At 49.6% G+C, this 11,780-nt stretch overlaps 1 protein-coding gene across 1 annotated transcript in view; it reads right to left on the bottom strand.

Moving 5' to 3' along the window:
• Nucleotides 1–2,556: 2,556 nt before the first annotated feature.
• Nucleotides 2,557–11,780, bottom strand: part of ATP6AP1 (ATPase H+ transporting accessory protein 1) — a 69,020-nt gene continuing 59,796 nt past the window's right edge. The window contains exon 10 of the mRNA XM_078664648.1: nucleotides 2,557–5,226. Within this exon, the coding sequence (XP_078520774.1) occupies nucleotides 5,017–5,226 (210 nt within the window). The 3' untranslated portion in view covers nucleotides 2,557–5,016. The remainder of the gene's footprint in view (nucleotides 5,227–11,780) is intronic.

Genomic DNA, 11,780 nt, shown 5'->3' with positions numbered 1-11,780 from the left:
CCTCACAATGCTGCCCGAGTGTATTTGCTGCATCCTCACTATGTTACACGAGTGTATTTGCTGCATCCTCACTATGCTACCAGAGTGTATTTGCTGCATCCTCACAATGCTGCCAGAGTGTATTTGCTGCATCCTCACAATGCTGCCAGAGTGTATTTGCTGCATCCTCGCAATGCTGCCTGAGTGTATTAGCTGCATCCTCACAATGCTGCCCGAGTGTATTTGCTGCATCCTCACAATGCTGCCTGAGTGTATTAGCTGCATCCTCACAATGCTGCCCGAGTGTATTTGCTACATCCTCAAAATGCTGCCCGGGTGTATTTGCTGCATCCTCACAATGCTACCCGAGTGTATTTGCTGCATCCTCACAATGCTGGCCGAGTGTAGTTGTTGCATCCTCACAGTGCTGCCTGAGTGTAGTTGCTGCATCCTCACAATGCTACCCGGATGTATTTGCTGCATCCTCACAATGCTGCCCGGGTGTATTTGCTGCATCGTCACTATGCTGCCTGAGTGTATTTGCTGCATCCTCACAATGCTGCCTGAGTGTATTTGCTGCATCCTCACAATGCTGCCTGAGTGTAGTTGCTGCATCCTCACAATGCTGCCCGAGTGCATTTGCTGCATCCTCACAATGCTGCCTGAGTGTATTTGCTGCATCCTCACAATGCTGCCAGAGTGCATTTGCTGCATCCTCACAATGCTGCCCGAGTGTAGTTGTTGCATCCTCACAGTGCTGCCTGAGTGTAGTTGCTGCATCCTCACAATGCTGCCCGAGTGCATTTGCTGCATCCTCACAATGCTGCCCGAGTGCATTTGCTGCATCCTCACAATGCTGCCTGAGTGTATTTGCTGCATCCTCACAATGCTGCCTGAGTGTATTTGCTGCATCCTCACAATGCTGCCCCAGTGTTTGCTGCATCCTCAAAATGCTGCCTGAGTGTATTTGCTGCATCCTCGCAATGCTGCCTGAGTGCATTTGCTGCATCCTCACAATGCTGCCGAGTGTATTTGCTGCATCCTCACAATGCTGCCGAGTGTATTTGCTGCATCCTCACGATGCTGCCCGAGTGTATTTGCTGCATCCTCACAATGCAGCCCGAGTGTAGTTGTTGCATCCTCACAGTGCTGCCTGAGTGTAGTTGCCGCATCCTCACAATGCTGCCTGAGTGTATTTGCTGCATCCTCACACTGCTACCCGAGTGTAGTTGCTGCATCCTCACAATGCTGCCCGAGTGTATTTGCTGCATCCTCACAATGCTACCCGAGTGTAGTTGCTGCATCCTCACAATGCTGCCCGAGTGTAGTTGTTGCATCCTCACAATGCTGCCCGAGTGTATTTGCTGCATCCTCACAATGCTGCCTGAGTGTATTTGCTGCATCCTCACAATGCTGCCCGAGTGTATTTGCTGCATCCTCACAATGCTGCCCGAGTGCATTTGCTGTATCCCCACAATGCTGCCCGAGTGCATTTGCTGCATCCTCACAATGCTGCCCGAGTGTAGTTGTTGCATCCTCACAATGCTGCCCGAGTGTATTTGCTGCGTCCTCACAATGCTGCCCGAGTGCATTTGCTGCATCCTCACAATGCTGCCCGGGTGTATTTGCTGCATCCTCACAATGCTACCCGAGTGTAGTTGCTGCATCCTCACAATGCTGCCCGAGTGCATTTGCTGCATCCTCACAATGCTGCCTGAGTGCATTTGCTGCATCCTCACAATGCTGCCCGAGTGTAGTTGTTGCATCCTCACAATGGTGCCCGAGTGCATTTGCTGCATCCCCACAATGCTGCCCGAGTGCATTTGCTGCATCCTCACAATGCTGCCCGAGTGCGTTTGCTGCATCCTCACAATGTTGCCCGGGTGTATTTGCTGCATCCTCACTATGCTGCCCGAGTGCATTTACTGCATCCTCACAATGCTGCCCGAGTGCATTTACTGCATCCTCACAATGCTGCCAGAGTGCATTTGCTGCATCCTCACAATGCTGCCGGGGTGTATTTGCTGCAACCTCACTATGCTGCCGGGGTGTATTTACTGCATCCTCACTATGCTGCCCGAGTGCATTTGCTGCATCCTCACTATGCTGCCCGAGGGTAGTTGCTGCATCCTCACAATGCTGCCCGAGTGCATTTGCTGCAGCTGACTTTGTTTGATATGTTGGGCCCAGACATGAGAGGTGTGCTCTCAGCTAGATTTTAGACTGGCAGTGTGTCCCCGCCCTTTGAAGACAGCAAGACACTGCGGGTGGAGGTGGAAGGAGGGTGGGGGAGTCTGTTGTCACCTATCGGTCTCTTCATCCTAAAATACTGTGCTACCAACTTTTAAGAAGCAGGCTATAAAAGGGGCCCCTCCCTGGAACCCCAGTACTGTATCCAGGGTTCCATCCCAGTCTCCATCCATATGAGGCAGTGTTCAGCCTTCCTCAACATCACGAAAGATCACTGTGGTGGGACAAAGCGACTGCCAGAGGAGTAAAGGAGGAACAATACTCAGCCGACCAAAGAGGAACGAATAAACCCCTGAGCTGGAAGTCAGAATAAAAGACTGTCACAAATTAGGTCATTCTGGAGATTTATTTCCATTTTGTACATTTACATTATACAGTGACGAGTTACGGAAAGAAGTAAACAGCAATTTAAACCTGTGAACACCTCCAGGTTCAGGTGGCCCACTCCCCAACCAAGCCTCTGAGAACTGTGCCTCCACCCAGCGAGTGAGATACGGACTTGCTTTGGAACCCAGAAATAAAATATATCCCTCACTCACCATTCAGTAGGTTTGACCTACATGTAATACAAACCCCCAAAGGACTTGGAGCCAAACACACCCTTTTGGACTGAAGCCTCCTGGGCTCCTGTTTCAAAAGTCCTGGGACACAACACAAAGAAATTACAAAGGATGAAAAATCTCCTTTCACAAGAATGGGACGCGCACCCTGCACACCATTCCTGCAGGACGTCATCACACTGAACCTAGAGGTGTTCGGACCCCAAACCGCCTGCATTGTACCCCAGGTCGTGAACTGAGGCCCTTTGTACACAGAGATCTTTATTAAATTGACTAACAGCTGAAAATACTAAACTGCAACAACCACAGGAGACACTTTTCACAAATAAATACACAAGCTCACACATCACGTTTCTAAAAGGAGTGCTCTTCTGAGCTCTGCTATAATACAAGGAAAGCCGATGCCTCGCAGACAGGGAAGGAATTTGTACATCTTTCGAGCACCGGCCTAGTGGGTCCCATAAATGAATGTGAATAAAAGGGTGTGGATCTGGGAAATCCAAACACAAGGCTGTGGGAGAGGAATACAAATAATTAGAGAAAAGGGAAAATGTGTGCGGCTTCAAATCTGCAAATAGGCCGTGGTCTCACATCTGATTTAGTCAGAAATAAAGATTCTGAATTCAGGGGCCAATTGCTTCGCCAGAGGTAAAATCTACTTCGGTATGTACTCCTGCCTAAACGGGCTGTAGGACAAAGCATGATTACGGGCATGATTACGATCTTGGCGGATATGATACTCTGTTACAAATGTGCCGGATATTCCGTCTGCAGTGTTAAAAGTTCCATAGGATATAATAGAATTGTAATTTGGCGGACGGGATATCAGTCACGTTTGCAACACGGTCTGCTAAGATTGTAATCAGGCCCAACCTCTCTTAGCCTCTGGCACGCGTGTCAAAGGACACGGGCCTTTACGTTTTTAAAAATAATTTTTGTATTTAGGTAGGGGTGAATAAAATTCCTAAATCCAGTGTATGACATACAAAGGCTTTTCACCAGCAAGTCATGTAAAATTGTAACCTAACTGTGGGGTAAGCAGATTACTGAAGTAAACCAAAGCCCTGTGATGAGTCGTATCCCTGCCTTTCTAGACTCGCTGGCTACACAGAGCTGCATAAGAACAAACATGCCGTAGACTGGTGTCTACAGCACATAACTCCATAGGATGGTAGTTATTATGCAGCTGTTTCTTATCAGTCTCATTAAACATGTTTGGGTTTCTTCTGCGACTCGATCACACAGCAGGCGCAGTCCAGCAGGCCTCTCTGACCAGGCAGATCCTAGCAAGGGCTCAGGGCCACAGCAGACGAGCAGTCAGGCGCTCCCTGGTAGCCAACAACAAACCCAGGTGCATGGGTTATTTCATAAGGATTACTGTAAGACACCAATAACAACAAGACGTCCAGAAGAACCTTCTGTAAGGGATAAACCTGTACAAGCCAAAGCGAAGTAGCAGAGACTTCACAGCGGCCTCTTCTCGTTGTGATAGCTGGAGCCAAAAAAAGTCCCACACACTCCCTCGCTAATCAGGCCAGACAACCCATCCCTGGAAGTCACTAGTGCACTGTGGCGTATGGAGCATCCACTGGCCTTCAAACTCCTACAGTCTTGAGCCACAGTAGAGGCTAGAAGAACCGACTGCCCCGTAAACGTAAAGCAGAAACCACACTAGAGAAAGACACCAAGGGTGAAGGTCTGGTGGCGTCAATGGCCCTGTCCGAGGATACGGAGTCGACCAGCTAGCGCGTTCAGGGGCAGATTCCTACGACTCACTAAAGAACAGACTTGGCAAATGCCAGGACACACGACGTATGCTTCGAAAATGTGAGGGTGCTTCAGGATGCCGGGGTGGGGCAGAGCAGGCGCTAGCAACCACTGCTGGCTGGATTTCCAATATGAATCTGGGAGTCATGCAAGCTGGCTTCCATCACCAAGAAGCCGTCAACGGGTAGCGCAGCCAGTGCCATGATGGTACTCTCAGCAGCACAGCCGGTTTAGAAATGTATGTATGATTAAAAAAAATACAGCAACAAACAGTTTATCACAAAATATTCCTTCAATTATATTACCCCATCCTTCCCTCCCCATTTATCTTTGCTTTTGTAGGACGTGACCTCTTATATCCCCACCCATACTTTTATTGGTTTTGAGCTACAAACTGGTAGCTACTGTCTAGAAAGATACATCTCTTCATCCTCGCCCTGTGCATCCTCTCTGAACACCTTTACTCAGTCTGGGGGACAGAGATGGATGGACCTTTGGGGTCATCAAAGCGATCCATGGTCTTCAGACTCATCACCATGTGAAGTCCGTAGGTAAGAATAAAGACAAAGAGGAGGGTGGTGATGAGGCCCATCCAGATCCCTGGGGAGAAGAAGGCTGCGCAGTCGCTGGCATAGGAGAAGCTCATCCCGGTCACATTAAAACCTTGAATCTATAAATGAAAGGGCAGAAGAGTTAGAAAAATTAGGCAAGACACAATATGATGGCGTTGACACGGTCTTGACAGATGAGACTCCGCACATTTATTAAATTAATGAGCTTTGACAAAAGTCTCCCCTGCTCACAAAGAGAAGACAACGTTTCTAAACTCTAATAAATGTACAACTACAGATACAGAGTTAGACAATGTTTACGTAACATTAGTACTTATCCATAGGGATATTACAGAGGGTATTTGATTCACCAATGCTCAGAGAATGTAAATAACCCAACCCATAATATATGTGTTCTCCAATGTTCTACTCAAGAAAAACTCATGATCCAAAGAATAGGTTATTTACCTGTAACACTGGTAGTTTAGGGTGGCATTTCTCACAACCACAAGCTAGCATATTATGCTACTGGGCAGTGAAGCATTCATTTCACAACTTACAGCAGTATCACATGACAAATGCAACAGAATGCAACATGTATTGCCTGGTCAGTATCCCCATCCTTTGTGTAGTATGCAGGAACTCCTCTTTTAGGTCTTGAAGAACAAGTAACTTACCTTCGGTAACGCTTTTTCTGGTGGATACGTATCTGCCTGTGGATTCCTCACCTTTTTAATTACCTCAATGCGCAACAAGTAACAGACACTTTTCTCCTCAGCTATCCCACAGCGAAGAGGACGTCACAATGAAATGCCTACGTGTGCCATAAGACCTGGTTGGCGTGATGTCAGTTCCACCCATTTTTTCTGTGCGTTCAATGCAAACGGCTGAACCGACAACATTTTCACAAGTATACACAGTATACAAACACAAACCAACCTGGATATTCTTCATCATAGAAATTTCCTAGTGACAAATATCACACGATTCCAACAATAATTCATATAAGATATACATTGATTAATTTCCGGTCTAAGCAGACAGGCAACGGGGAGGCGTATGGGTCAGTGAGGAATTCACAGCCAGGTACTGTATCCACCAGAAAAAGCGTTGCCGAAGGTAAGCAACTTGTCCTTCTGATGGATACATTTGCATGTGAATTACTCACCTTTTGAATTGAATCCACAGCAGTCTTGCTCTCGGAGGAGCCGGCCTGTCCCACTGATGAAGTCTCTCCTTCTCCTTAAAAGGGGGAGAGGAGGATAGAAGGTGGGTAAGGTGAAGGACTGCCCCAAGTGGAAAGGAGTGAACACCTTATGCAGGAAAGCAACTCTGGTCCTATGAACCATCTTATGCACATGGAAAGACGTAAAGAGAGGCTTGGAACTAAGCCTGCAATTCACTCACCCTCTTAGCGGAAGTGATTGCCACTAAAAATATAGTTTTAAAAGCTAGAAACCTTAAGGAATAACTATGCAATGGTTCAAAGGGTGAACCCTCTAAAAATGTGAGAACCACATTTAAATCCCACTGAGGCATGATAAAAAGGAGTGGGAAGAAACCTATTAGTGAGACCCTTCATAAATCTCATAACTTTAGGAGATTTAAACAATGAGGGTTAATCTCAAACCGATTAACTCTGACAAGGCAGACAAGTAGCCCTTAACAGTAGCCTCTGCACATCCCTGTTGCGCTAGAGAAAGAGAGAAACTTGGAACATCAGACAAATGGGCCTGTAAAGGATTAATCGATCTCTCTCCACATCTTTTAACACACTTGGCCCACCTACCAGAATAGACAGATTTGGTGGAGTGTCTTCTTGCTGATAATATAACATCCACCACATCCAGTGGGAGAGAGAAAGAACTCAGGCTGCCATGTTCAATCTCCAGGCTCTGGAGGTGGGGATGGAAAATCTGCCCCTGCGATTTAGAGAGGAGGTCTGCCCTGAGAGGGAGACAGAGAGGAGGGTGGAATGAGAAGTAAAGGAGGTCTGTGTACCACACCCTTCGCGGCCAATCAGGGCGATCAATATGACTTGGGGCCGGTCTTGGCGAATCTTCCTCAGAACTAGGGGGATCAAGGTTATAAAGGGGGGGAGGGGAGAGGTGGACATACCCGTTAAGAAGCTATGAGCCCCAAACCAACTTAAACGAGTCTCCCAACGCTCCCCACGTCGGCTATTGGAGATTGATTGCAGAATAAAGGGCCATGCGTGTTTTTGTAAGTGCCAAATAGGTTCAACTGAGGAAATCCCCGCATCCTGAAAATATGAAGGACCACCTCTGATGCAGACACCACTCAAGATCAGCCGAATACTGCCAACTGAGACTGTCAGCACGCACATTCAGTTCTCCGGCAAGAATTGCGTTTATGCAAATCTGATGGTTCTGAGCCCAGGAACAGAGTCGCAGAGCCTCTCACAGAGAAGATACGACCCTACACCTCATGGTTTGTTGATGTACCAAATTGAGGTAGTGTTGTCCATTAGGACCTGAACAGACTGACAGCGAAGTGAAGGAAGGAAGGTATCAAGAGCCAAACATATTGCCAACAATTCCAGAAGACTGATGTGAAACAATCTTTCCTCTGGAGACCAAAGACCTTTGACCTCCAGATGGGCTCCTCACCCTAGAATAGCGGCATTAGTGATCACTGGGGCCACCAGAGAAGGAGGCTGAAACTGCTTGAGACAGGTTGCCTGAAACACTCCACCATATCAGATCCGGTGCAGTGTCGCTGGAGATTCTGACCACCTCTTCGAGATCGCCGTTGTGTTGAAACCACTGCCTGCGGAGGCACCACTGGAGTGCCCTCATTTGCCAGTGTACATGGTTGACCAACAGTATGCCGGAAGCAAAAAGACCGAGCAGGCACAAGACCTTCAAGATTGGAACAGCTGCTCCATTCTGAAAAAGTGGAATCGTAGCCTGGATGTCTTGAATCCTCTGTAGAGGCTGGAAGGCTCGAGCTACAGCACTCTTCAGTACTGCCCTTTGGAACAGGCTGCACTGAGATTGCACCAGGTACCGAGAGTCGCACCACTGACCCCTTTCCTGCTCCGGAACCACCTCAATTGCACCTTTTTACAGCAACGACAAGACCTACTGCTGGAGAAGCAGAAGATGCTCTTCCAAGCAAATGCCCTGACTGAGAAGTAAAGGGGGTGGAACTCCAACAAGGGTAGGACACACCCATTCTCTCACAATGTTAAAAACCCAGAGATCTGTAGTAACAGATCTCAAATGCTGTGGAAAATGGGACACCCGTCCTCCCATGGGAAAAGTATGCTCCTAGATGGTGGAGCTAGAGCTGCTCCTCTGCCGCAACAGCTGGAGGTGCGGAGGAGGAGGAGACTTGTTTTTGCGCAGCTCCCCCCAGACTACCTCTGCCCTTTCCCCTGTAGGACCTGTACAAGGGATTTGCCTGCTGTTGTGGTTGCCTGCCACAAAAGGACATGTTTCTTCCAAAGCCACGAAACTTGCGGATCTGCCCATAGCTCCTGGGTTGAGAGTGAAGCCCCTTCCCTTGTGTTCAAGGGATCCAGCACAGGTTGCAGACCTCGTGCAAGTTGGTGCGTGGAAATTTTGCACGACACCCAGGACATAGCTTGAACGGAGTCAGTTCCATCGACTGCTGGTGTGGTCGGCACAGGTAGGCCTGACGGCCCACCTCGAAGTTCCCGATCGAAGGTTTTCAAGTTTGACACGCGACGAATGGGAAACCGCAAACTAAGACAATACGTCGAGGGGAGAGGATTGCGCGTCGAAGGGGTTCAAGAACGATACCGAACCGCAGCAATACACATCCGAACCCGATGGCGGAAAAAACAATCTAAGGATGGAGTCGATGCCCATGCGCACTATCACCGAAAGGAGGAGTCACCGCCCTCTACAAAGACTTCTTCGAAGAAAAACAAAGTGCAAACATCTGAACATAACACCAGATGGGGATCTATGCTAACGCATATGATCTACAGCTCATATGTCTCGAACATATTGTTTGGGAGGGGCCGACTCTCCCTCCCGAGCCCTAGTGAGTCCCAGGTACCCTATCCTCAAGGGGGTGGTGTGGACCCCCTCCGGAGCATTAACAGGCCCTGGGGTCAGTTGCGCGATCAAGCACATGGTCCGCAATAAGACACCTGGGGTGGGAGGCCTTCCCATAGAATTTTACTTAAAGTATGCCGACTATTTGGTTTCGCGTCTGCAAGTAATCTATAAGCAAGCGCATGCAACAGGGAGGCTGCCAGGGACTACTAGGGAGGCTATTATTATTTCCCTCCTGAAGCCGGGTAGGGAAGCGGAGGATGTGAAAGGCTACCGCCCGCTCTCAATGCTGACGACCGATTAGAAAATCCCGAGCAGGATCCTGGCAACACGCCTACTCCCGCATATGTCGCAATTAGTTTACTGGGACCAGTCGGGTTTTATCCCTAAACGTAGTACGGCTATCAATATGAGGCGCTTGTTGCGGACCCTGGAGGAATGCCAGGAGACGGCAATGACGGCCTTGATTCTTTCGGGGGATATAGAGAAGGCATTCAATAGCCTGGAATGGCCATATCTTTTCCAGGTAATGCGTAAGATGGGGTTCGGCGAGAAGTTTGTCAGGTGGACCTGCATATTATCTGAATCAGCGACGGCCCAGGTGCGGACAGGGGGGGGGCGGTATCGGCGCCCTGCTCAGTAGGAAGGGGGACGCGACAGGGCTGCTAGTTATCTCCGCTTCTGTTTGCATTGGCAATTGAGCCACTGGCAATACAAGCCAGGTCAGGGAAGCATTATGCGGGGATAGAGGTCCGGGGGGGGGGGGGGCGCGGGAGGGGAAAGTACACTACATATCGCTTGATGCGGATGATTTACGGATGTTCCTGGCCGAGCCCGATGAAATAGACACAGGAGCGACGGAGCTGTTACGGAGGTTTGGGGGAGTGTCGGGCTATGTGTGAATTGGGGGAAGACTTGCTTTTTCCCGTTGTGCAGGGCAATGGTAACCCCCGCAGGCCTGGAGAGGCTGAGATGGTAGCCTTGTTGCCTACAATACCTGGGAACTAACATCTACCATGAACAGGTGGATCTATTGGAGGGCAATGTGAACAGAGCAGTGCGAGGGCTTAAAGGGAATATGGCATTTTGGGGCGCTCTACCGCTCTCGGCTGTGGGCAGAGTAGCACTGCTGAAGATGGTAGCACTGCCTAGACTTTTATATTACTTCAGGACACTGCCGATCGGGATACCGTGCTCGGTGTTCAGGGCGCTGCGATCCATTGTGGGGGTCTTTCTGTGGGGGAATGGTAGGCGGCGGGTTGCACTGACCACAATGATGAGGCCTAGGATCACAGGAGGATGGGCAGTCCCGCACTTTGAAGTGTATTATCTGGCTGCACAGCTGCAGTGGTTTACGCAGGCAGTAGCTAGAGAATTTAGAGGGCCGGATGGACCTTAAGATAGATGGCTGCCGAGGCATAGTCTCTCATTTGTGGCACTTGAACAACTCTTGTGACTCGACGACGACAGAGGAGAAAGCGCTCAGAGCAAGCTGGAACGGCTACAAGCGTAGATGTGGTGTTCCGCGCCCGTATGCGCCGGCAATCCCCCTGGGCATGTGTACGGCCTTCCCGCACGGGGGGGGGGGCTGGACTGCCCTAGCAGAGTGGGAAGATTTAGGACTACAGATGATTGGGGACCTATATAAGGAGGGGGCCCTCATACCTTTCCAGGCATTGCAAGACAGATATGGCCTACCTAGAGGTGGCTATTTGCTACATGCAGCTCTGTTGGCGGCGATTCAGAAGCATTGGGGGGTGGGGCTACTGGAGCCCCAGATGTCCTTGATGTGTTAATACGTGGTGATGGCAGTGGGTACGGTGAAAGCAGTGACATGCCTTAGCAGGCGAATAGTGGAGGAGGGACTGCAGCCACTGACACAGCTCCGCGAAAAATGGGAAACTGACTTGGGAAAGAATATTCCCGATACGGCATGGACCAAAATAGTGGCAAGGGCATGGAAGGGTACGCGGAATGCTAGGTTCCACTGCCACCAAGCCGCACCGGGAAACACCCATGGACCCTTCACATGCTACTCCTGCAAGTTCGACTGCACCAAGACCCACACCAAATCCACAAACACCAAACAGAGATCCGACACTTGCCACCTAAAATGCATCCTGCTCAACACCCGCTCGACCCACAGACACGCCATCGACCTTTGGAATCTACTAGACACCACTTCTCCGGACGTCGCCTTCCTAACAGAAACATGGATGAACGCCTCTTCAGCTCCAGACATCACCATAGCCATCCCGGACGGCTACAAGATCATCCGAAAAGACCGCACCAACCAAACAGGAGGAGGCATCGCCATCGTCCATAAGAACTCCATCCGCGTCTCAACCAGCTCAGACGTCAACTTCACTATCGCCGAACATCTTCACTTCCAGATCCACACCGACCCTAAGACCACACTCAGAGGCACCCTCCTTTACAGGCCACCGGGACCCCGCACACAATTCAGTGAAGACATCACTGACTTCATCACCCCACACGCACTCCCCTCCGAGGAATACATTCTACTGGGAGACCTCAATTTTCACCTGGAAAAGAGCAACGACAGCAACACCACCACCCTCCTGGACAATCTACCCAACCTCGGACTCAAACAACTAGTAAAC

Source organism: Lissotriton helveticus, chromosome 10 (genome assembly GCF_964261635.1).
Source record: "Lissotriton helveticus chromosome 10, aLisHel1.1, whole genome shotgun sequence".
Classification (NCBI taxonomy): domain Eukaryota; kingdom Metazoa; phylum Chordata; class Amphibia; order Caudata; family Salamandridae; genus Lissotriton; species Lissotriton helveticus.
The sequence above is the reverse complement of the archived record's forward strand: the minus strand, read 5'-3'. Positions and strand labels throughout refer to the sequence as shown.